Genomic DNA, 24,472 nt, shown 5'->3' on the forward strand with positions numbered 1-24,472 from the left:
ATATTGCTAAAGAGCATTCAACTTATAGTGGGTTATTTGAAGCAGTCACTAGACCTTGTTATGTGTATTGTCCATCGCGGAGTGCCGCGCAAAACTTCAATGTTGTATGTAGTGGTTTAAGTAGAACTCGAGCTATTGATTCATGGTGGGGTTTGATGTGGGACACAGGTGTACATTAGCACTACGTACGAAGGTTCGGGCCAAAAGTTTGGAAACAGAGCCACAGGCTTTGCACAGTGTCCGATTAAGTAATCACCCCACACACTGTATTAGCTTCATGCTACAACTTAGACCTAATAGTGATCTAACCGCTAAATTTTAGTGGATAGCTGCTATAATCCAGGGAGCTAAGCCACTAAGACAATACGCCACACGGTGCAACTATGCTTTAAATATACGGTCTCAACCCATCACAAAAATTTCCAAACTTTTGGCCCGAACCTTCGTACCTGTGTAGCCCATGCATGTGATTGGGTCCCACTTCGACAATTGGTAGAGCCGATGCGAGCCTAGTCTTCGGATAAATAACGGTCCTTTTTGCGGTCGCTTTTTCTACCAGTTGAATTTCAACGGACCCGACAAAATTTAAACCAATCAATTCAAAGTCAACATAGCGCGATTGATTTTGAAGCTTTTACATGTACCTGCGCATGCAAGGCAACATTTGAACCTTGGATTTTTTATCAAGTTCAGCCTTGCCAGCTAAACCTTGACACGACCATCACCAAGTCACGGTTTCTCACGATGTTGTGTGCTCGTAAGTTCCTCATACAGTATCAATCGTTATTAAAGTCACAAATCTAACATGAAATAGTTTCCGGCGAAGCTCCTCAAGAGCCCGTCGTCTCCAAGCTATCTGGTAAGTCCAACAGCGATAACCATGCGTCAGTTTGTTTCTTTAAAAAAAAAGCGTGTTTGTTGATTATCCTCCACAGGCGCTGTCTTTGAGAAACGTTTGATTGAGAAATACATCGAGGAAAATGGAAAGGACCCGGTGAGCGGCGAGGACCTAACTCTCGACGACCTTCTTGTCATACGATCGCCCTCCGTTGTTCGACCCCGACCGCCTACTCTGAGCTCTATACCCGCCATGCTTGCAGCTTTCCAGAACGAGTGGGATGCCGTCGCCTTGGAAACCTACAGTATTCGGCAAGATTTGAACAGAGTGCGAGAGGAACTTGCGACGGCCCTTTACCAACATGATGCTGCCGTTCGCGTCATAGCAAGACTGATGAAGGAGCGTGATGAGGCCCGGGACGCGCTATCGAAGGTGACTGTGTCAGCAGGCAGCGCAGGTGCAGGTGATGCCATGACACTTGACCCCGAGTCTCTGCCTGAGGACTTGGTAGCTAAGGTGGACGAATTCCACGCTCGGTTCGTACTATGATTTTCTATGATTAATTTTAATATGACTAATTGGATTTCGATAGGTTGTCTAAGACTCGGAAGAAGCGAACCATTCCTCAAGGAACGGCAACCGCAGAGGACGTTGCTTCATTCGCCGTCAGTGCTACCAATTCTCTGCCCGTTCCCCAGGCTACGACAGTTAGTGTCTCGGAGGGATATGCTGCCGTGGGCGGATTGCAGGGTGATGTAGCAATCTACTCGATCGATTCGGACACAGTCGAACGTTCGTTACAAGTTAACGAGCCCGTGACAAATTCGATATGGGATGGTACTAGGGTCTATTTCGCAACATCCAAGGGCTCTGTTAAGGTCTTTGAGAATGGCAGTGAAATTGCATCCTTCTCGGATCACGCTGGCCCTGTCACTGGTCTTTCAATTCACCCCAGCAAGGAGATTCTAGCATCCATCGGTTCAGATAAGAGTTTTGTCTTCTACGACCTAGTCAACTTGCGCCGTGTTCGACGCGTGTTCACCAATTCTGGTAAGTTTAAGTTTATGGCAATATATACAATACACTTTGCTATTAATGTTTGCTAATCATTTTTTAGTCTTTACTACCTGCGCATTCCATCCCGATGGTCATCTCTTCGTTTGTGGCACCAACTCTGGCGAGATTACGGCCTATTTTACCACTACGGGACTTGAAGGTGCCTCGTTCACTCTAGGCGCACCCGTTCAAGCGATTGCTTTCTCTGAGAATGGCTACTGGTTTGCAGCCACGGGCAAGGGACAGACAACTGTCACCATATTCGATTTGCGCAAGTCAGGTGACGCTGCACAAGCCAAGGTTCTCGATACCGGCAGTGCAGTGCAGAGCCTGGCATGGGATGAATCGCAGCAGTTCCTCGCGACAGGCGGCCCTTCTGGAGTAACGGTACAACACTACAACAAGTCTGCCAAGTCCTGGTCCGAACCTTTACGCGCGGCTGTCAGTGCCATTGATGTTCAGTGGACCGCGAATGCGAACAAGTTGGTGGCAGTCAACGGGGATGGAGTAATCAGTGTTCTCACTGCTAAAGAGTAATGATTTGGGCTAATGGCGTTCATATTCGAGAGCTTAGGGTACAATGAGAAGATGCGGGAATCAAGTTCGGACACCAAAACAAGAGATTCATTGTAGCCAACAAGATCACAGCTGGTAACCCAGGCTTTTTCAATGTACATTACAAAAAAAAAACAGCTAATGGGTGTAATGAACTGTAATACCTCGATAATGAATGGGGAGTTTTCTGAATATTTGATTACTGGCGTGAATAAACCGCCACTGGAATTTTAACATTCAATATTGAATGAGAATTCTATGTCCTTATGTACCTGTGTACCAATGTACATCCATGTACGAAATTTTAGGCGCCGGAGTTAAGCGGATAGAAGACTTATGTAACAGGCGTCATCTTTGCCATCCTTGCCGTCTCTATCCCGAACTTAACAACAGCAGCTGCGTGCAGCAGGCAAGGACGACTGCAAGGCTTCGCGTTATGTGAATTTCGCCATTGCATGACCCATTTGATTACCATAACTCTAAACCTTCATAACCTTTTTGCCATTGCCAACCCCAATGCGCTTTAACCTTTCTTTAATCCTCCTCCCAATTTCCTACAGATATCTTTCAAATTGAATGCGACAAGCGTTTCAATTAAACGTCGCCTTATAAGCTACGGCATCCAACAGCAACCACAATCTTCTCATCGATTATAGCACTACATTAGTACTGAACACTCCAGTACATCCGAACCAAAGACCACGGTGCAACGAGGCATAAATGATAATCGAAGGCATACTCAACAAAATGATTGTCCGAAATTAACTGTGTTGTCCATATATACATGTTCACGCAGTCACAATTCAATCAGTGCTAAGTCTGGTTGTTGGTACGTTCCTGCATAATTATGGCTCAATGGGTTCACATGTTTGCACAGTTCACACCTCGACACCTTTTACTACAGTACATGATTTTTGCTTGTCATGTACTTCCATTCACTGACTACTGACTAACCACTCACACAGTCACCTCGTTGCCTTGGCCAGCTGGTCCAATTTAGATCAGCCCATACTTTAGCCCATTTGATATGGCAGAAATACCTAATTCTGATTCACCGGATCCTCTATCGTCGACACCCCCCCGACCAGGCCGACTTGTCGCACCTTCTACCACTTCGACCGTTTATACTACTTCTACGCCTTCTTTACCTTCTACACCCTCCACCAACATCGACTTACGCTCTTCGCTATCCGAGTCGCCTAGCCGACAAACACGCAACCATCAACACCAACGTCAGCATCAACGTCAAACACCTTCGAACGATACCAGCTCTGCGCCCGCAGCAATACCCCCTCCCATGTCGTTCAACAACCATGGCGAAGAAAGAGCCATGTTGAATGAGCTTCTCGGCTTTATTAGAGAGGTTGACAATGATGAGCTCTTTCCTTTTGACCTACCCGACCGCGAACTGGACGAGGAAGTGGAAGAGGAAGGTCTATTCGTGAGCGATAACGACGATCTTGACTATATTGACGCCGATTATGACGGCGACGGATTCAATGCTATCGAGGGAAATGCTAGACCTGGGCAGCCGGATGATCTTCCTTGGGTAGATATTCCTTCGGATGATTCCCTTGAGGAAAACCAATTCTTGGCAAGAATGAACCATCAAAGAGATGCAGGCAACAACCCTGGACAGTCGGATGAGCTTGTGGAAATGGAAGTAACGCAGGCAGGAAACCCCCGAGGCAACCAGGGACATCAGCGGCAGCAGCCTCGAGCAGCGCCTGAAGTTATTGACTTGACAGGCGAGAATGATAGCCCTACGCAGCCCGCTCAACCTGCGCCCCAGAATCATTCTCAGAATAGCCGAAGACAGCGATCACAGCAGCGAAACGTTCTACCGCGACTGGCTCGTAGTGATGCTAGCTACATGGAAGCTCGCAACGTCATCAACTTGATTTCAGACTCAGATGACGAGGATCCTGCTGTGTTGCCACCTCCGAGACGTAACGAGCCTCAACGTCCGCACCAGGGTCCTGCCATCCAGCAGCCTCCTCGCCATCAACGACTGCGAGATCGCGCACAGCCAGCACCGGCACCGGCACGCTTCGGCTTACCCCATCCCCACCACACCTTCCATGATCTCCAGGAGTTTTTCAACAACATACCTTTACTTCGGCTGATTGGCAACCCGCCTGGGGCAGACAACCGTGACCGCAATCGGGGCGACGAGGATATTGTCATGATAGGACATCGCAATCTCACGCCTAACGTTCTGCCGGCGCCAAATCTCGCCCCTGTCAATCTAGATGTTCGCGTCCATCCTTTCGCCGTTGCGGCGAATGCGCCACATGCGCCCGGTGGTCTCGGTGCCAAGCCCGCGCACGAGCCCCCTAAGGAGACGAGAGAAGGTTTTACGCGAAACACGGCCGAGGACGTAGTCGCCATATGTCCGAGTTGTGAGCTCGAGTTAGCCTACGACCCGGATGACGATGACGCTTATCAAGGACCCCCGGCAAAGAAAGCTCGTACAAAGAAGGACAAGGCTGAACATCATTTTTGGGCCGTCAAGGCTTGCGGACACGTAAGTTGCCGCCCTGCATTGCTCTCTTTCAGTTATTTGTGTTAACCCATGTATAGGTCTACTGCCGAGCATGCTACGAGAACCGAAAACCCGTGGGCAAAAATCCAGTCCAAGTAGGATTCCGACGGGATCCTAACGGGCCCAAGAACCACGTGCTCTGCGCCGTCGAGGATTGCGAAACGGACGTTAGTGCCAAGTCGGCCTGGGTTGGCATCTTCATGTGATGTCACCTTAGCCACTTCACGATCACAGATTTTACTAGGCTTGACCGGAGCCAAATTCGGGGAGGCTGGATACCCGATTTGAAATTCATTCGATACTACGACGGTACTCCGGGATTCACATTTGCATGGCATGGCGTTACGTCTAGGAATGGCACAACAATCGGCAGGGTTGGTAGGAGGTATGATTCCCATGGGTTTTGTTTTCCGCGAGATTACGGTACATCATCATGAACCTGGCTTGGTTGCATTTGGTGGTTGTCCCGTCCTATCTGAAGGGTTGGGCCGGTCGGCGGATGCGCGGTGCATCCGAGATGATCAATTGCCTAGGTAGCTTACGCGCGTTCTCCTCCACCCTGATACGTAAGGTGGGGGCTTACCTATTTATATAGGCAACGCAGTGCTTTCAAAGAACACATCTAAGGCAAAACGTATGATTACGGTGTTTACCATTCTTTGCTTATGTGAAATGTCTAGCAGCCCGATGTTATTCCCTACCCTACCCTTCCCATACCTCCTATCTAATAACTGATCCCCTACATAATCCCATTAAAATCAGCCACCTTAATATCGCCGCTATCATCGTCAACAGGAGCTACCTAGGTTATCGTCAACGCTCCCTCTAATTTCTAGGGCATGTTCAGGTATAATATTATCGTAAAAGCGAGTGATGATTGCTGCTCTATATTAACATCGTGAGTTAGTTATCCGTTTCATTACTTCGAAATGGCAGATTTTCTCCTGTTGAAAGGAGCCCCGACGTAACCGTATACCCCGGTAGACATACTAGTAGACGCCAATATGGTCAAAGTATCACATTATCAACTTGCAACTATAGTATCTACCTGTGTCTTTCCTCACCTTGATATCTCATATCCTCTACCAAAGCCCGAAGCGAATAACCATTTACCCCTATTGGGAGGTCTCGACGCGCCGGAATCAAATCCAGATCTTTTCGAGAATAAGAACCCAAATACTCTAAGAGATGATCATTAGAGATGACATAGGGTTATAGAAAAGAACTTTTGACGAAATAAGGATATTAGTCTTTCTGTTCTGTTGAAGGCTTTAGCACGTGGCGAGTTTGCAATTTGTGTAACCCTCCCCTTTTCTCCGGACCCATCCAAATCAGGGGTGCGTGAAACGTATTTTAGATGTACGTATCTATATATTTTATATACGCTATCTACAATCTCTACATATAAACCCATATACCCAAACCCCTTCCACCCAAACCCCAACTAACGCAGCAGCGTCAACACACCAGGCCGGTAAGGCAAAAGCCCGTAGTCGCCACCACTCCCCGGCGCCCGCCCCTGGTACAGCAGCTCGAGCCGACACGGATCCACCGTCATCGTCTGGTCGGGGTTCTCGCGGACCAGGTCGCCGTGGCTAATATCATCCGTCCACGCCGCGCCGCTATTCACCTTTCCGGCGAACGGCGCGCTCTCCGTCGCCGCCTGCGGCGTCCACTCGCCATCTAGGCGCTCCGCCGTGAACGAGCGGAAATAGCGGCCGTTTGCGCCGATCGCTTCTACGAGCATCAGGTACTTCTCCTTTTTGCTTTGCTCGCTCTGGCCCCGCAGGGTGTACACCTGCACGGCCTCGAACAAATTCTCCGGCGTCGCGTCGCTCAGGACGACGGTCGACGCGCGCCCGAAGTCCGCCGGGAACTGGTCTATCGGCATGCTGTTGGCGCGGTACACCTTGCCGTTGTCGGCCGCGAAGAAGAGGTACATGTTCGTCGCGTCGCCGACGAGCGTCTGGTCGATGCAGCCCGTGCTCGACCCGGCCACGGTCCCGGAGAACAAGGGCCGCGGCGCGGACCACGAGTCCACGCTCGCCGGGTCGGACGACGTGCGGTACGTGAACGCGGTGGGTCCCCACTGGTACGCGAGGACCCAGATGTCCTTCGGCTGGAAGTAGAACAGCGTCGGGGCGACGGCGGCGAAGGCGGTCATCGCGTTCTGCGGGGCAAGGGCCATGGCCGTCCAGTTGCCGAACGGGGCGAAGTTCATGGATCCCCAGCCCGCGCCCGAGTTGTGCGTCGTCCCGTACACGAGGTGCTGGCCCTGGTACATCACGCTGGTGAAGTCCTTGAGCGAGACCCAGCCTGGTTTGGGGGTCGCTAGCGCCGGGGTCGACGTCCATTTGTAGGATGATGGGAGGTCGCAATCCTGTGCTGCTGTGATGCCGGCTGCGGATGTGAGGAGCGCGGTGATGGTTGGGAGGAGTCTCATCGTGGTGACTTCTTTTCACGGGGGTAGGTGGAAGCGAGGGGTTGAGCTTTGAGGCCTTGAAGCTCGTGAGTTTGGGCGGATGACCGCCAGATATGTATACCCTCACATAGGGATGATTATCGTATGAGATGATCGAATATGAGTAAAGACCGAGTCGCTCAGCAGTTGCGGGCTTGATGAATTTCTCCGTTTACATATTAATATAGGTACGCCCATGTAATATACCTGCCACGATCAGATAAAAAGTCGATGTATCCCTCCTAAGGGAAGTATACAAATTATCCAATCCAACATGTGCTTTTTCAAGAAATTCCATTGCTTAGGAACTTGGCCTTAGAAACTTGTTCGACACGTCTAGAATTTAATATATTCCCGTAGCCGCACGAATGAGAACCCAATCTTCATATAGCCATGCGGATGAAATCATATATATCGACTATATCTCCAAAAAGGCCTCATGAAACAACAGGATTATCCTGTTATAGGTAGGCATCGAATTTGTATATGGATAGAAATCATAAATGTGAACAGAGTAATATAGGGTGTCCAGTTATACGTGTTTTTCGTCTATCCCCTTTTTGAATCTCATTTATGTCGCCTTTTACTTCCATGTATTTGTATAGACAACAATATAATAACAAGCACGTATAAGCAAAACCGCATCATCAAGAAATGACATTTTGCTATCTCATCACCGTAGGGAAAAGAAGTCGGGATTTATATTGATGGCCTCTATGATTAAAGGAGGTATTTTGGCAAATGACACATGATACCTATCCAGATAATTGCCTGCAGACTTAGTATAAGCCGAACTACCGTCACACGCGCACCCCGGGTCCGTGCCACCCATTTTCCCATATAAAACTGCCAAAACAGTATATTCATAACTAATTAAATAAAATACCTATACATATACGGGTTGAAATTCTGATTTAATTATATTAAGGTAGACTTATATAAAAAGTTTAGAAAAATTAGAAAATTTTTAAGGTGGGTAAACGAATTTTTGAAGTTGAAGATTTTCGATTTATATGGGAATCCCATACATTTTCTCGATAATTCTTTTAAAATTCATAACTCAACCAAATTAAATGCTTTAAATTTACTTTTAGTCTTATTAAATCAAGTAAAGCATAAAGTACCTACTACAAAAGTGGTTTAGTTATATATATTTTCTTTATTTAATTATAATTAAGTGAAACTTTTGTAAGAAAATTATATTTATAAAATTTCCCCACGAAATTCGTATCTAAATAAATAAAATACATTACACTTAGATATTAATATAGTAGGTACTTCCTATTTTTCTAAATTTAATAAAACTGAAAGTAAATTTAACGGATTTATTTTGGTTGAGTTATGAATTTTAAAAGAATTATCGAGAAAATGTATGGGATTCCCATATAAATCGAAAATCTTCAACTTCAAAAATTCGTTTACCCACCTTAAGAATTTCCTAATTTTTAAAGGCTTTTAATATGAACCTATTTCATTATGAATACCTTAAAAATTTAGACCTTATACTTGTAGCTATTTTATTGAATTAATTATAGGTATTGTGTTTTGGCGATTTTATATGGGAAAATGGGTGGCACGGACCCGGGGTGTGCGTGTGACGGTAGTTCGGCTTATCATCTCCTTTCCAGCTCTGATCTTACCTAATATTGCTATATTTTTGCAGTAAAATCCTACATAATTGTGTATCCAATTTTGGTCTTAAGCCAGCTACCACTGAGTTGTCGAGACGTACGTACCATGCCAAATCCCACTATACAGAAATAGGGGTCGCTCACTAAGAGAACACAAGCAGTACACACGGATACAAAAGCATAGTCATAACATACTAAATCAAACACTCGTCAGACCAAAAGCGCCCTATATTCTTGCCGAGTCGAAGTAGTATCCCGTAGGTGAGTTCGTATTGTAGCCCTGCAATCCGGCCTCAGTGCCCGCGTAACTCATCTCCGCATGCGGCATATAAGTTGCGCCGGGGCCGTCCTAGATCCGCAACTCTGCTCTCAGCGTTGTTATAAATACCATCATGATCCGCATTACGTCACAAGTCAAGCAGATGGGTGTGTTATAACTAACCACCATTCAATGTCACCAACAAACCCATGCAAATAGATCAGATGACCACCCATGATGCTCTGTGGGGTCGGTGCTACTACAAGGGTTCAAGGTGAGATCTATTGAATATCGTCGATAGTACGTAGATCCAAAGTGGCAAACTGTGCCAAGGAAGAGGGAAAAAAGCTTTCTGGGATTAGTCTAACCCGTTCTCAGCTGCCAGTTCTGCTAGAGCGCATCTAGAAGCTCGTTATCTGTGAACTTCGGCGGCGCCAACCTGATTTGGAAGATTTGCGAAAATATCTAAAGGCGAGCTACCAACACGGCGGCTCGTCGTCGATGAAATGCTGAAAGCTTATGGGCCCTTTTCTACCAAAGTGGGATCAAACCATAACATAAATGATGCCTGTATAGCATAGAAGCCTCGAAGACTGAGCGTTTTGAGATCCGGAAATGACTACAATGATGCGCTAAAACCTCTGTATATCTAATTCCTAATAGTGAAAACTTTGAATGGGTTGAATATCGCCCACCAAAAGTTTATTCCTTAGCCGCATGGAAATGGCAGGCGACAACAGATGAGCTTACAATATTTCAAATCTGCCAAATCCAGATGCAAAAGCCATAATCATATACAGCTTCCACCCTTCACAATGTCTTCCTCTACAGCATCTAAAAAACCATAATCCACTTCGCCTACTTCTATGCCATCAACGTCGGACAAAGAGAATGCCGGCTCCAAGCAAGAAGATCATAAAAAAGTAACGAATGAAGATCTCGACAGATGGGCCCGTGAGGCTAGAGATGATCAGGTGCCGCCGGATTTTGGGGACGAAATTTGGGGCCGCGGTGATTATTATGTACAAACATGGAAAGAGATAAATGGATAAACTAACCATGATTGCCTTTGTCTGACATCGTATTCAGCTCGCGAAATAATGCTCGGTACGGAAGCATTCATAGATCTTGACAGCTCTCGTATCGCGATAAACGAGATGTATAGTGGGTGGTTGTTAGTCTGTCGCCGCAGGATGCACTTGCTTACCTTACCCTACCTGTCCTAGCTACCAATTAGCTTCGTGTGATATCAACATTCCTAACATCCTTTCCGATGAAGAGGTTGCCCCCATTAAGTGCGTTGCTTGCCTTGCACCAATTTGCTGTCGTGGAACGATAAAATCTCAGCGAACACGCGATGAGCGGATAAAAATGAATTTCGAAGGCTCTACGCCAAGATGAGCTAGAATATGGGGAATACCAAGTCGGCGGTCCTTTCATGAATACCTTCTTGTCTAGGTTCGGTCATCAGCTTACTGGCGTTGGCTTGCTTCTTTGTTTTTAGCTTGTTAGCTAGGCCGACGGCCAACCATTCCGTATATGAGCTAACTACTAATATGAGATGCATAAGGGTCTCGTTCTTGGGAACCTTAAAAAGGCAGCTAATGTTACTTTACGCCGCTAGCAGTCTTTCTAGAAGATTTTCACGGAGACACGATGTAACCAGATCGTGTAGCTCTTAGTAGGTGGTGAAGACTCACGGTTAGAATCTGTGTAGCGTGGCTGGATAATACTGGGCAATGCCCAATCAGAGCAATGCCGGGTTGTTTCTCCTCTTTCGGTCCAAGCTCTCCATGTCTAGAGATTGTTTGATCGTCGAGCCGTTGCAATTTTCCTTTGCTCCATCACCGACGTGGTCGGACACTTTGTGTGATAGATGGTATGATGGGTGACCTAGATAAAGTTGATGTCGCGTGTATGCTCAGCGTCTAAGCGGGGAATAGTAGCGAAGGTAAACGATAGGCCCGTGGTGACATGGCATGGTATGGCCTGGGTTAGGCGACTTGACTCTATTGAATATTCGGCGGCGTTATCTTAGGCTTGGACTAATCCGGCCCATGTCGCCTTGGCCTGAATACCAATCCCTGGAGCACGCATTTATTCGTAGAGAGCCAATCAGTTAATTTTCCCGGGATGGGATGCTGGTCAACCTAATACATAATAGGTTTATTATGACAGGAGGCAGGCTTCGGCTCATCACTTAGTTCGTCCAAGCTAGAGGACTTTGTATAGAGATGTCAGGGTAATTGGTGGTTATGTTTGCGCCGATATTGTTAGCCAAATCAAATAATGGGAAATGCTTCTGAAATAGAGGAGTCGTCGATCCGTATATACTATGCATACGCATTTGGCGCAAACTTCGAACAAAGGCGAAAACACGGCTAATTGCGGTTAATTCTCTTCCCGAGACAGCTGGACATACATACCTGGGAAGTGGTAGCGTGGAAGCATGTGCATCTAGGGTATCCATTTGAGCTGATTGCTACCCTCACCTTCCCGATATGGCTCTTAAATCCTTATTGTCCGTTCTCTATCGACTGGACCAGATTCTTCGGGGAATACATCGTGTGGTTCTAATGGGACTCGTATCTGTGGATCTTGCACATGTCCTGGTCCAGGGTTGGCAAGAGTCCTTGTGAACGTTTCACTGCTTATCTCTGGAGGTGGATCGGACTAACATCTGAGAGTCTAGACGGCGCCGTCGTGCATGACACCAACGGCCCCAACCGAAACTTAGAGCATACCTTGGCTAGCTAAGTAGATTATATCGCAATGACGGCTGCTGCACGGTGCTTCCGGTGCGACGTGAGATATGGGGGGAGGGTAATCTTGGTTGGCGTTGGGCCATATTAAAGAAGCGCATCATCCTCTTTCGCCAGATGCGATACGACCAGTCCTCCGTATCTCGATTCACCCAATCCATCGGGTCGCTTGGCTTTTGTCTTTAGACTTAAGCCACCTTCGTGGTACTCGAAGGTGTATCTGGGCAACTAATTTGCTGTAGTCGCACGATACGACACGTAGGAAAAGGACGTGTGTATCGATCAGTCAAGTTTTACAACTTAGGATTTCAACCTTTGAAATTTTCAACCTGACAACAATTAGTCGACCAACCTATCTTCATACTCGACGTTATCGACAGGAACCATGGCTTCGACTGAAACCCGTCCGGCGGACGTCGCCGACCCTACGGTCAAGACGGCGGCACTCGAGAAAGAAATCAACGAGAAAGTCGATGCTATAGATATTGACTCGGAATCCATTGAGCCTGAGCTTGATCTCTACGTGCCCCTGAAGATGGACGGCAGCATCGTCGACCACCGCAACCCTCTCACGATACGCGCCGTCATCGTCGGGATCGTATTAGGTTGTCTTGTCAATGCTTCTAACTTGTACCTGGGTGAGTATCTTCGATTCGAAAAGTTCTCTAGCTGTGTTGTCTCCTAACGTGCCCAGGTTTGAAAACTGGGTTTACCTTCGCGGCTTCTATGTTCGGAGCTATCTTCGGATACGGCATAATTAAGATCTGCTCGAAGACCAACCTGCCTATCATCGGTGGTTCTTTCGGACCTCAAGAAAACTCAATTATTCAAGCCGCGGCGACGGGTGCTGGCGGAATTTCTGGTATCTTTGTTGCCGGCATTCCTGCGATGTACCAACTTGGGGCAGAAGTAGGCAATCCCAAAGATGACTTCGGCGCTATTCTCACAATCACTCTCGTGTGCTCGTTCTTCGGCCTCTTCTTCGTCACTCCTCTTCGAAAGTTCTTTATCATCCAGGTCGCCCGAGAATTGAAGCTGCTTTTCCCGACCGCCACGGCTGTAGCTCTAACTATCAGATCGATGCATGCCGGCGCCGCCGGTGCCAGGGAAGCTTTGAGTAAACTCAAGGCGCTCGGCTTGGCCTTCACTGTTGCTCTCGTCCAGCGCGTGGCATCTTACTATGCTGTCGGAATCTTATACGACTGGCACATCTTCACTTGGATTTTTATCTGGTCCGATTATACCGCTACTACGGCGATGACCATTGAAAGTTGGGGTTGGTGGTTTGAGTGGACACCTGCTTTCATTGGCAGTGGAATGCTCATCGGAATGAACTCGGCGCTCTCCTTATTCGGCGGTGCCTTTATCGCATGGGCTATAATAGGACCTGTTCTCGTCCACTACGGAACATGTGTCGGTGTACAGCAAGTTGATGATCCGCAATGGGCTTCTTGGTACTCCTACGCCTCTCTGAGTAACTTGGGACACACGACTCCTAGCCCCAGATACTGGTTACTTTGGCCTGGCGTGATGATAGTGAGTAAAACAATTCCATATATAAACAAATATACGGAGGCAACGGCCGATATATTCTAGAAATTAGAAAGGGGGGACAAGAATACCTACTAACATTACTTGCTAGATGGTTTGCACATCGATGGCCGAGCTTTTTGTCCAATACAAGGTAATCGGATACGCGGGCCGAGTGATTTGGCAGAAGGGTTGTGCCAACATCAACACCCTTTTAGTCAAGCATGGCAAGAACTCGAACTATTTTGCCTCGCGTGCGGCGAAGGAAGTCAAAGCATCTGAGACCATCATCGAAGACCCAGCATCGCCGCAGGACCAGGTATCACTATGGATGTGGGTCACCGGCCTCATCGTAACCATCGCCGCCGCTATGGTCATCTTCGCTCTGCAGTGGGGAATGAATCCTGGCTTGACAATTCTGGCTTGTCTGTTGGGTTTCATGTTCTCTTTCCTGGCCATTCAAATCGGCGCGGTTACTGATCAGACACCATTGACGGCTGCATCAAAGGCCAGTCAGCTGATTTTCGGTGCTGCCACCAAGAATAGCGGGTTCTCGATCAAAGATGCACAACGAGTCAACTTGGTTGCTGGTGGTCTCGCTTCTGGAGGTGCCGACGTGGCGTCGTCACTCACAGCTGACTTCCGCACCGGTTTTTTGCTGGGTACACCACCTATCAAGCAATGGTACGCGCAGGGTCTCGGAACGATGATCTCGATCTTCCTCGCTCCTGGCATGTTCGTCCTGTTCACCTCGGCCTATCCATGCATTCTCGATGCGGAGGCCAAGCATTGCGCTTTCGCTGTGCCATCAGTTGCTGCTTGGGCCGCAGTTGCACAGGCTGTCACCGACCCAGCAGTCAGCATTCCCTTAACATCGGGAATATTCTCTATCGTCATGGGTGTCTTCTGCATAGCGCAGGTAGTATTCAGACACTTCTATTTAGTAGGCGAGCGCGAGAAGTATCGCGAGTATCTTCCTAACTGGGGTGCGATAGCCTTGAGTTTCGTACTGCCGAATGTGAGTGTTTTATCCCCCTTCTCTAAGCCTCATATCGAGAAACATTTGCTAACTCGTTATCCCAGCCGGTGTTCACGACGGCAGCCATGTTCGGTGCCATCGTGGCTTGGATATGGCGAAAGTGGAAGCTCAGCAGCTTCGACCTGTACGGCTATGCTGTTGCTGCTGGCTTCATTGCAGGCGAGGGTCTTGGAGGCGTCGTCGGTGCGGTTCTCCAGATTGCCGGTGTGTCGGGTGACGTTCTCGGTACCAGCATTGCTTGCCCTGCTGGCTACTGCTAATCATTTTTCCTTTATAAGCCTCTTATACCCCTGAGAGTCAGCGGATGTAGCCAATTAGTAACTACAATAATGAAGATACCCTAGTTGAATGCTAGTTCATACTAGTAGGTATTATAACGATGTTTTCTATGAACGAAAGTAAATTTGTTGTATTTGTTGTTTAGCTTGAATTTTGTAGGACTTTCAGGACCTTGCAACTTCCTCGAGTCGGCTTGTTCGGCTTCCCTATCTGATATATGATATGTCATTTTATTATTCCGATGAGATATGATCTATTTCGATTGGCTCCTGCCGCATAAGCACGATACAGTGTCAAATCTTGCTGATGTACCCCACTGAACCCAAATTTACTGTGCGCATACTGTACGCGTAAAGTGGGACAACTCAGAAGTACCTAAATTGGTTACACAGTTACACGCTACGGATACGTACCTAAGTACTAAGTACTGCAGCAAAAGACGCGCCGCGGTTCGAAATAATTCACATCTTTCCCCCCCCCACCTGTTCATAGTCGACGCCTCTTTGCTGCAACTATCCGATCAGCTACCCGAATTCTATCATCATCGATATGATGTTGATCAGAAACGATCGCGTGGGGTACGGATAAGGTGCAATTGAAAAATGGCTCCTGGTCAGAACACCTTCACGATCATCCCAAACGCGCCCGGCGCCATCAATGGCGACTCGGACACTTCTCAGTCCCGCTCTAATATACGGCCCATGACCACCAAGCAAGCCAAAAAGGCCTATCAGAAAGCGAATAAGGGACCGAAGTTATCCAAAGCCGAAAAGCGACGCCAGGAACTCTTCGAACAAGATCGTATACGGAAAGAGTTCGAAAGGGAGAAAAACCAGGCTCGTGCGAAGGCTGCGCGGGATAGGAAGAGGGAGAAAGAGGAGAAAGAGCGCGCAGAAAAGAAGAAGAAAGGATTGCCGCTAGTTGATGTCCATCCATCACAGGATACAATTGCCTGGTTTGTTCGTGGCAAGAGCAAGAAAAAACACGACAATTCGGTAGTAAGCTTGCCCGCTGTCAGTAAACATGACAGCGATGATTGCGATGGCCGCAATGACCGCACCTCGTCATCCGATGAGAATGAGCCCGAGCCGCCTCCGAAAAGGCAAAGGACAGAGTCACCGGCACCGGCTCCGGCTCCGGCTCCGGTACCTATGGATGCAGATCTAGGTGTAGATCCAGATCCGGATCATAGTCCGAGCCCTGCAGGGGTAATCGGCGATTCAATGTCAGCAGCCCAAACAGCCCAGATAGCTCAGGGTCTCGACACCGCCGGAGAGACACCTCAACTTCCGGAGGTGGACGATTTAGTCGAAAGATGCCCGACGCCGGACCATCCAGACATCGATATAGATGAACCTGAAACGATAGAGTCGCTTCCCGATGAGCTATTCAATGAGTTAATTGATGCGACTATTAGCTCATCTAGAGATGAGGCGGGTGTTCCTAATACAGACCTCCGAAGGCCCTCATCAAGGGAACACGAATCCTCAAACAACAAACCATCACCAAAGCCATCCAAAGATTGCATTCGATCACCGACCCTAGTCAAGGATTTGCCGCTAGAACAGAAGGCAGAGGATAGTGCATCGCTGTCTCCTATTCAACGTCCACTCCAAGCATTAAGCGCAACGAAGGTCAATTCAAGAATAAGCAATACGCCTAAAGAGCCTACCCCCGATCGGGGAAATTTGGTGAACTCGCCAGCTCAAGCACCTAGGAGAGACCAGCTGTCAGCGTCAATATCACGATCTTTTCATCACCCCAAAACCCCAATGGGGCCACCCCCTATTCCACCGAAATTCAAATCACGTAGCCCTGCACCATCTAGAGACCTAAAGACACCAACTTTCTTAGTCAAACAGACTCACACGCCTAAACCCAAGCCCAACCCTCACGAAAGCTACGCCTATCAGAAAACACGAGAAGAGCTTCCACCGACGAGTACGCAACTATTCATGCTTGGTCATCTTGAAGACTTCTTCCCGAGTCCTTCTCAAGAAGTAAGAGAGCTCTTCGAAGAACCAAAGTCTGCTGGCATTGGAATAGGCAGCAGCGCATCTAAAACGAGAACCACGTACCCGACTCGCTCATCCCCTAGCAACAATCGGTCTACCAAGTCGATATCAAATACGTCGGATCTCAATCGCTTACCACCCATTACTACAAATAGCAAACCCAAATCACACCCTATCCAAGATAATGCTTTTTCCACTGACGCAAGTAGCTGGCTTCCGGCTCCAACTGCAAACGTTCCATCCTCGGGAAATTATGATGCGTTTGATATGCCTTTTTTCTCGACGCAGGATTTTGTTCTCTCGTCACAAGACATGAAAGACCTCGAGAATGAAACGACGTCACCATTGAGATCCAAGCAGAAGAATCATAGTCTTCAGTCTGACAATGCAGCTAGTAACCCTGGCCGATGTTTGCTTAATGTGACCCAATTTGGTGTCAACACGTATTCGACAACCTCTATATCCCTATCGCCTAAAAAGAATATCAAAGAGCTAGGACTCATCTCGAGAACGGTATCGGCCGGAGGAAATCATCAACTAGCTTCTCCTTGCCCACCAGCTGGAACCGTTGGATGTCCTAAAGGCTCGAGTCCAATACGCAGGAACGCCACATCGTCCAACCCCCGGATAGAAGACGGAGTGAAGCCCCTCGAGAAAGCTGGACACGAAGTACTTCCTACGACTCATGGACATCATCGATATAAAGCACTTGATACGCTGCATATCAAGAATGATGCGGCACAGCCGCGTAATTCGCCGAAGCCATTTTTCGCCTCGAGCGGTCGGGAAGCGCACTACAAATACGTCATAGAGAGGAGCAAGACAGCCTCGTGGGAGGGTATTTCAACCCGACAAACGGTCCAAGCAGGGCTACAGCGTTTCCAGAGATCAGAGAACGAACGCTCCGACAAGATATTGACAGAGCGCATCACAGGAGATAAAGACGGACATGTCATCGACAATTGCACTCCTAGTTCAGGATCGAGACCAACAGACTCAACGCCCAGACCAAAAACCCAACCGAAGAGTCAATCACAGCCACGATCTATCAATCAGCTGTCAGGCTCGGCAGGAAATGGTATACAGAGCCCGAAGGCAGAAGAAGTAGTCGAAAAGCGTCCGCGCCAGAATAATTCTCGGAGTTCATACGAGGAAATGCTAGAAATGCTAAAACAGAAAGAGACCCAAAAACAAGGGCAGCAAGCAATGTCGGCGTCGCAAGAAACGGACTACGGAGAGGCGGGGCTAGACGATGTGCTTTGCGAGATGCTATAGCAAATAGGCTCTATCTTGGTGATACCAGATGGAAGTGGTTGGGTATTGATGGCCCGGAGGCGAGTCTGGCATGTGAGCCTATTCTATGTGAATAGGACATGATAGAGCATAGAGGGCGCTAGCCATACTTATAGCATAGGAAATCACGAAGTTTATGAATGAAGCTGAATTAAGACCAAATCCAGGATAGTACGCTCAGGTATCAATGTCGAGCTATCGCCTCGGGTCTCGTACTAGAAGTTCTGGTCCTCTGGAAAATACAAACTTTTGCTATCCCACCTAGATAGTCATCTGAATGTTCCCCTTTTCGCTTAGCCTTTCATCCTAGTCGACCCTCACTCTCATACAACCAGATATTTTTCTCATCGCTCTAAGCTATTAGGTCTACTTTGCGTAGAAAAACTTCGTGAGGAAGACGCATATACTTAGTGAGTTATTGAGATCTCTCGTTGAAGATATGAAATAGGGGGATGTGATACAACCATTAGCCTTGCAACATGACTTAACATATGTGAACCATAGACACCCAATTATGACTGTTTTAGGACGGTATCTGTGAGACTCGAGGGACAACTCACCTCAGTCACTGCAAATTCAATCCTTTCAAAGGTAGCAACATAGCTACACGTCTAACAGATGAATAATTATTTTCTCAGTTCGTACATGCTTATGTCTAGTTAATACAGCAACTCACCAGCAAGGATGACTCGATCAGACGATCCCATCACTCGTGATAAGAAGCCTTTATAAGCCTTGCTCTTTGCTCTTCAATCTCGACAAGTGAACGGTATCAGACGACAGGCGAGAAAAGATGAATCTACGTAAAGGAACCGGCTGCCTTGTAGCAAAGACATATGCCGAGATCGATCTAGTCACAATATTTTCAAATCCACCCTAGAAGTGAACAATACGAGCTCCTTCACTACTTATCATCACAAGCAGCCCATCTCCCCACCCAAAAACTCTGCTTCTTTTCCTTCACCTTTCTCTAGGTTCACTTTCCTCCTCTCCCCCTTCCCAACATCCGCCAAATATCACCATGATCTCCCCTCCCCCGGCCCCAAAACTCTCGCGCTCCTGGAGCACACCCGTCCTCCACAGCACCACCACCACCACCACCCAACCCCTCCAAGCCACCACCGACCTCGAGACATACACCTACACCGACCCCCACCAGCGCACCATCCTCCGCTCCCTATCGACCACGTACTCAGACCGCAACAGCAGCACCGTCGGCTTCGCCCCCAAGTACCGCGAGATCCGGCGCAACGGCGCCATCATAGCCTTCGTCGACGCCGCGCGCGCCTTCGACCAGGAGCTTCTGGCGCTGCGCTTCGTGCTCGCGGGCCCTCGCGCCGTGGACTACCTGGCGCCCGCCGACGTAGCGAGGGCGGAGACCGGCCTGCGCCGCGCGAACGCGGTCCTCGCGCGCGGCGGGTGGGTAGTTAGGAGGTGCGAGGACCTTTGGGCCGCGCAGTATGCGTGTGAGAGTCTTGGCGAGGTGATTCGTGATAGAGAACGTGAGTTACCTTACTTAGTCCCCTTTTTTTCATTGCTTGTCTTTGGGTGTGGTAACTTCCTAGACACTCCTAAACTTCATAAACCACCTTCCCCGAGACCAAAAAAAAAAGAAGAAGAGAACCTGCTAACCCCTTTCTCACAGTCCTCGCAGACGTAGACATCGGCAAGCAAGACGCAGAGCTAGCATGCCACCGCTTCTGGCAGCAAGCGAAGGAGCGCTTCATACCGCTCATCTGGATCCTGGACAAGGAGGCCAAGCGCATGAAGCGCGTCGTATCGCGCCTCGAGCGGAACCGCGAGCCGCCGTTCCTGCGCGAGCTGCGCCGGAAGAAGGTGCGTTCACCTCTTCCTGCTCCTATTCCCGCCGAGTCCGCGAGCACGTCAACTAACACCTTGTCCTCCTCCTCCTCCTCCTCCTCCACCACCTCCTGCAGCGTGCCTCACTATCAAATGCGAGGCGCTCTCCCCGTCGTCGCCGCCGCCGCCGACGCCAAGACGACAACTCGGCTCAACAAGCTCCGGGCTCAGCTCGCCAAGTCTAAGACGCGCAACGCGCTCGGGATCGACTTCGCGTATCTCGCGCTCAAGGCCCGGTACCGAGTTCTCGAGACGCGCGACAAGATGAGGGGCGGAAGGGACCCGGCGGCATCGCGGGCTATGTGGCTCGCGTTTCGGGAGGCCTTGCGGAAGCACCCGGGGCCTCCTTCTTGCGACTTGATTTGCCTGGAAATCAAGACAGATACTATGGTTCTTCTCGCGGGACGTCGAATAGGAGGTGACGAAACTCAGGTTGACTGAGCCGGTTTCGGAAACCACAGATGAACAAGTCGTCGCGAGCTTCGGTAATAGTATATGATTAGTTGATACTCTGGTATATAAACTGTCAGCTAAGGTGACGGGAGTACGATGGTGCGTAGTCATCTCGGCAAATTCATCGAAATTCCACAAACCCATAACTCGTGAGACTACGTTCTCTTACAGGATGATTTCTTACAATACCATGTCACGTCATCTAAATTGGCATCTAGGATGCCTATGTTCACAATATCCGAAAACTGTTGCTTTTCAGTTCTTGTTTATTCCCGATTATTACGCGTATTACTACCTATCCGATAGTCCGATAAAGGAGAGGGGATATACTAAAGCAGAATAACAATAAGAGGTATCATCACCGTCGTGCTACCGTCATTGTAGCTTTTCCAAGTGAAGTCATTCTGAACCCCTGGGTATCTTCGGGTATAACCATCATCGGATCCCCCGACGCAACTGCATGATCCCTATTCCCTTGCCCCAAGTTTCCTTACTTTCCCTCATAACTCATAGACGTGCCTAAAGAGAGTCGTGGCATATACGTTACGCCTTCTAGATCGTAACAGTCGGAACGGTCGTGCTAGTAGGTCCGGTACCAGACACATACTTGCCATTTGCAGATTGACCGTTAGTGAGAGTGCCGTTCGTGTAGTTACCGTTCGTGGCGGTATTGTCGTTCACGGCGTGCATCTTGCGAACAACGTCAGGGGCAGAAGGAATGTTGGTGCTCTTGGAAGCGGAACCGATGGAGAATATAGGGCTCTCCCACTGTTCGCCCTTGCGAGCCAACTCTCTGTACTCCGTCGCCTTGGAGCTAATGCCACCAGGCAAGTGGATGTTGGGGAAGACACTGTCCTCCTTAGTCACGGCTAAGTTGACCTTCTTGTCGGCTGCCACGGCCTCGGCCTTCTTCTTGCCCTGAAGGATCTGCTTCTGTGCAGCATTGATGTATCGGTTGTAAATGTTGGGAGTGTTTCCAGGGTCGGAGCGAGCCTCGTCCAGCGCGCGATCAGCCTCTTTCTTGATTTGGTAAAGCAACTCATCAAACTTGTTGAATTGATCCTTGAGTGCCTTCTCGGCAGTCTTCTGGATTGCTGGGCGGAGAACCTTAAGCATGACGGGCTTGAAAAGACCAAACAGGATCTTATGCTTAGACCTGACGAGCTTAACTTGTAGGTGCGTGACGTCCACATCAACCTTGTCGATCTTGAAGAGGTGCTGTGAGTCCTTGTCGTCGGCAGTAGATAACTTCATGCGAAAGCAGAACCCATCACCACCCATCTTGATGTTTGCAACACCGGTGTCCGTGATAGAGGGAAAGCCTTGTTTGCGTTTGACATAGAAGCTGACATCGCGTAAGTCCATTTGGACGCCCGTAACCTTGACATCGATAGAATTCTTGTTCTTGCTAGCAATCTTCTTACGGCCAAATCTCCAGTAATTGTCGCTAGCGACCTCAAGGACATTGGGCATAAAGTTGTCGCTCTCCAACACGAGGTTCTCCACCACTGCATCAATCTCGGAGTCGGAATACTCGATGCGAGGAATAGGAATGTAGGCAACCTTCTCAAAGATTGCTGGGATAATGATATCGGTTAGGTCCTTGACCAAGTGAGGCTTGAAAACCGCTTTGCCTTGCTCATCATTTCCAAGGTCGCTGAACAGCTTTTCCAAGGAGGCGCCGAATGCCTTGTTCTGGGGGTCTTGGTCGAATTGGTTGGCCAAGAACTTGATCTCGTCGACGATGCGGTTGGTGTGGCTCCTGTATTTATCACGGAGGAGATAGTTTCCATGGTCGTAGAGACGACGCCATTCCTCGTTCGAAGCATCTTCCATGATATAGCCTTGTTGCTGAAGACATTTGCGGATGTAAGAGTCAATAGACTTGAACCAGTCTTTCAATTCGGGATCCTTGTCGGCGTCCGCGTAGATGGTGTTGATTGAAGACCAAAGATCGTCCGACGAAGTTCCGTTGGCAAATCGCTCAATCAATGTCTATTATATCATTAGTTCCGTACTCTCAAGCTATAGAGTTGCATTGCATACCTTCAAGTCAGCTTCAGCAGCGGCAAGGTGAGTTCGCGTTTCCTTGACAGTGCCAGTGCTACCAGCCACGATGCTCTTGCTGTGAGAGCCATACTGCTCGGCTATGTCAAGCAGCGTAGAAATGGCTTGATTGTAATCAGGGTGCTGCTGGCATTCGACGACCATTTTCTGACTGTGTTAGTACTAATTCTGACGGTGAGATGCGGACATGCTAATCCATACCTTTAGACGCCAGATGGTCTGATCACGACGCTCCTCTGGCATTTTCTTAGAAAGATACTGCCGAGTACGAGCGCCATACTGCTTAGAAGCCTGCTGGACAGATTCGCGGGTATCAGGGTCAACGTTCGACTTAGCCTGCTCCACAACGCCGCCCGTAGCATTCTGCGCAGCGTTGAGACGATCGGTTGCTGACCCATCAGACTGTTGAGCCGCTTGGGCACCAGAGCTAACGACTTTCTGAGCATCTTCTCCGGGTTTACTCTTGTAGATATTCTGTAGCTGAGACTTCACAGTCGTCTTGGAGAAATCGGGGGCCTCATGCCACACATTGTCTTCAGCGGGTCGGTCGATTTGGGCAAGATCCTCATGCGCAGGTTTCAGTGTGCTTGCCGCATTGGTTGCAGCGTCCCCAGCAATATCGCGGAACAATATGGTGGCATCATTAACTGAAAATCTGTGAGTCAAACTGGTGCATAGTACGAGCGATGATAATCAACTTACGGAGCTTGCGGAACTGGCCGTTGGTAATAATCAAGGTTCCCAGAGTACGGAACCCCTCGAGAACTGTGTCGCCATGTTGCTTCACCGTATCCTTATCCACAGGAGCGTTAGGCACGTTCACGGCCTTGGGGTCGAACTGTTGGGTCTGCCAAATGAAGTCCTGCAGGATATTTCCCTCGTTCTTCGATAGAAGTAACTTCTTCGCCTGTGTCACCACCTCCCTGACATCTGCGACAAGCTCTCGTCCATCCGACGAAAGCTTCTCTGAAGGCTTCGACAACGCTTTCGATTCGAGGAGACTGTTCAAAGCAACGTCGATTTGGTCGTTCTATGTTATTGTGGTTAGCCCGGGTTCCTCATTTAGCTTGCCACAAGTCGAGGAACACTTACCGATGGCACTTTGCCAATCTGGAATGCATTTATAATGCCGTAGATCTGAAGCTTGCGGTTTACATCTGCCTCCTTCTGCTTGACGTCCGTCGGTTTGTTAACGGTCGCCATGGTGATGATGGAATAGGGTATCTCAATATCAACTGTTGGATATTTAATGTGCGGCGGCGCAAAGCAGAGGAGCAGATTAGGGGTATCACAAGTGAGGGTATATTAGGATGGACTGATATTAGTTCGTGTAGTTGGTATAATTCTCATTAAAGTGGCGAAGTAAGGGGAAGAGAGAACACGAACAAAGTTTGAAGAAAAAAAAAGAAGGTTGGGAGAGGAATGTAGATAAAGGGAGTTATGTACATATTATATATTGACGTAGCTCAGATGTAGCGATGATTCAATGAAAGAACGATCTCGAGGCTGATCGCATGCAGTTGGCCGGGAATTAGCTACCTAGCTACCTGCTCTTTCCACGAATGGCCATAAAATGACAATCACGGACGAAAAGGTACATGGCAGATCACACTGAATACTAATAATAGTAAGTAGATGTTTGTAGGCATGTACTCCTCTGACGCAATTGCCCACCTGCGACCGTGCCTTCTCCAGTCCAGACCTTTACTTGGTTCATTAGGTGTAGATGACGTGAAAGTTGCCCGGCCGTACATGCCAGTCCAGTACGTCATAACTATCGGGCAGGTGCTGCTACGGTTGAACTAGCCACCAGCATTAGCTAACAACGA

General features: G+C 48.5%; 7 protein-coding genes across 7 annotated transcripts; 5 read left to right on the forward strand and 2 right to left on the reverse strand.

The window, feature by feature from the left end:
• Nucleotides 1-603: 603 nt before the first annotated feature.
• Nucleotides 604-2,697, forward strand: F4807DRAFT_447402 (Prp19-domain-containing protein). Its single transcript, XM_047999876.1, has 5 exons — nucleotides 604-757; nucleotides 815-859; nucleotides 936-1,374; nucleotides 1,431-1,888; nucleotides 1,956-2,697. Exons 1-5 carry the CDS (start codon nucleotides 745-747, stop codon nucleotides 2,429-2,431), a joined length of 1,431 nt encoding a protein of 476 aa, XP_047848880.1. The 5' UTR covers nucleotides 604-744; the 3' UTR covers nucleotides 2,432-2,697.
• A 147-nt stretch (nucleotides 2,698-2,844) lies between these two features.
• Nucleotides 2,845-5,640, forward strand: F4807DRAFT_447404 (uncharacterized protein). The gene is made up of 3 exons (XM_047999877.1): nucleotides 2,845-3,278; nucleotides 3,415-4,976; nucleotides 5,033-5,640. Exons 2-3 carry the CDS (start codon nucleotides 3,477-3,479, stop codon nucleotides 5,198-5,200), a joined length of 1,668 nt encoding a protein of 555 aa, XP_047848881.1. The 5' UTR covers nucleotides 2,845-3,278; nucleotides 3,415-3,476; the 3' UTR covers nucleotides 5,201-5,640.
• On the reverse strand, nucleotides 5,629-7,847 carry F4807DRAFT_447407 (glycoside hydrolase family 62 protein). The gene is made up of 2 exons (XM_047999878.1): nucleotides 6,465-7,847; nucleotides 5,629-6,353 (listed from the first exon to the last, which is right to left on the reverse strand). Exons 1-2 carry the CDS (start codon nucleotides 7,435-7,437, stop codon nucleotides 6,190-6,192), a joined length of 1,137 nt encoding a protein of 378 aa, XP_047848882.1. The 5' UTR covers nucleotides 7,438-7,847; the 3' UTR covers nucleotides 5,629-6,189.
• A 4,533-nt stretch (nucleotides 7,848-12,380) lies between these two features.
• Nucleotides 12,381-14,987, forward strand: F4807DRAFT_334940 (oligopeptide transporter). Its single transcript, XM_047995321.1, has 4 exons — nucleotides 12,381-12,745; nucleotides 12,802-13,643; nucleotides 13,750-14,655; nucleotides 14,721-14,987. Exons 1-4 carry the CDS (start codon nucleotides 12,493-12,495, stop codon nucleotides 14,934-14,936), a joined length of 2,217 nt encoding a protein of 738 aa, XP_047848883.1. The 5' UTR covers nucleotides 12,381-12,492; the 3' UTR covers nucleotides 14,937-14,987.
• Nucleotides 14,988-15,445: 458 nt separating this feature from the next.
• F4807DRAFT_447421 (uncharacterized protein) lies at nucleotides 15,446-18,525 on the forward strand. The gene has a single exon (XM_047999879.1). The coding sequence runs from the start codon at nucleotides 15,558-15,560 to the stop codon at nucleotides 18,243-18,245; it is 2,688 nt and encodes an 895-aa protein (XP_047848884.1). The 5' UTR covers nucleotides 15,446-15,557; the 3' UTR covers nucleotides 18,246-18,525.
• A 759-nt stretch (nucleotides 18,526-19,284) lies between these two features.
• On the forward strand, nucleotides 19,285-20,788 carry F4807DRAFT_472054 (uncharacterized protein; the record flags this gene model as incomplete). The annotated part of the gene is made up of 2 exons (XM_048002983.1): nucleotides 19,285-19,765; nucleotides 19,909-20,788. 2 exons carry the CDS (start codon nucleotides 19,285-19,287, stop codon nucleotides 20,562-20,564), a joined length of 1,137 nt encoding a protein of 378 aa, XP_047848885.1. The 3' UTR covers nucleotides 20,565-20,788.
• Nucleotides 20,789-20,824: 36 nt separating this feature from the next.
• On the reverse strand, nucleotides 20,825-24,114 carry F4807DRAFT_447424 (uncharacterized protein). Its single transcript, XM_047999880.1, has 5 exons — nucleotides 23,736-24,114; nucleotides 23,346-23,673; nucleotides 22,845-23,290; nucleotides 22,623-22,790; nucleotides 20,825-22,571 (listed from the first exon to the last, which is right to left on the reverse strand). Exons 1-5 carry the CDS (start codon nucleotides 23,844-23,846, stop codon nucleotides 21,129-21,131), a joined length of 2,496 nt encoding a protein of 831 aa, XP_047848886.1. The 5' UTR covers nucleotides 23,847-24,114; the 3' UTR covers nucleotides 20,825-21,128.
• Nucleotides 24,115-24,472: the final 358 nt, after the last annotated feature.

This window comes from Annulohypoxylon truncatum (genome assembly GCF_022578515.1).
Source record: "Annulohypoxylon truncatum strain CBS 140777 unplaced genomic scaffold F4807scaffold_58, whole genome shotgun sequence".
Classification (NCBI taxonomy): Eukaryota; Fungi; Ascomycota; class Sordariomycetes; order Xylariales; family Hypoxylaceae; genus Annulohypoxylon; species Annulohypoxylon truncatum.

Coding starts and splice junctions, on each gene's coding strand:
- F4807DRAFT_447407 (XM_047999878.1), bottom strand. CDS start 7,437: ATGAGACTCCTCCCAACCATCACCGCGCTCCTCACATCCGCAGCCGGC. Junction 6,354..6,464: donor CGGGCTTTTGCCTTACCGGC/CTGGTGTGTTGA, acceptor ATAGATACGTAC/ATCTAAAATACGTTTCACGC.
- F4807DRAFT_447421 (XM_047999879.1), top strand. CDS start 15,558: ATGGCTCCTGGTCAGAACACCTTCACGATCATCCCAAACGCGCCCGGC.
- F4807DRAFT_447402 (XM_047999876.1), top strand. Junction 1,375..1,430: donor GTGGACGAATTCCACGCTCG/GTTCGTACTATG, acceptor GGATTTCGATAG/GTTGTCTAAGACTCGGAAGA. Junction 1,889..1,955: donor ACGCGTGTTCACCAATTCTG/GTAAGTTTAAGT, acceptor ATCATTTTTTAG/TCTTTACTACCTGCGCATTC.
- F4807DRAFT_447424 (XM_047999880.1), bottom strand. CDS start 23,846: ATGGCGACCGTTAACAAACCGACGGACGTCAAGCAGAAGGAGGCAGAT. Junction 23,674..23,735: donor AGATTGGCAAAGTGCCATCG/GTAAGTGTTCCT, acceptor ACAATAACATAG/AACGACCAAATCGACGTTGC. Junction 22,791..22,844: donor AGACCATCTGGCGTCTAAAG/GTATGGATTAGC, acceptor TAACACAGTCAG/AAAATGGTCGTCGAATGCCA.
- F4807DRAFT_334940 (XM_047995321.1), top strand. CDS start 12,493: ATGGCTTCGACTGAAACCCGTCCGGCGGACGTCGCCGACCCTACGGTC. Junction 12,746..12,801: donor TGCTTCTAACTTGTACCTGG/GTGAGTATCTTC, acceptor TAACGTGCCCAG/GTTTGAAAACTGGGTTTACC. Junction 13,644..13,749: donor TTTGGCCTGGCGTGATGATA/GTGAGTAAAACA, acceptor ATTACTTGCTAG/ATGGTTTGCACATCGATGGC.
- F4807DRAFT_447404 (XM_047999877.1), top strand. CDS start 3,477: ATGGCAGAAATACCTAATTCTGATTCACCGGATCCTCTATCGTCGACA. Junction 4,977..5,032: donor CCGTCAAGGCTTGCGGACAC/GTAAGTTGCCGC, acceptor ACCCATGTATAG/GTCTACTGCCGAGCATGCTA.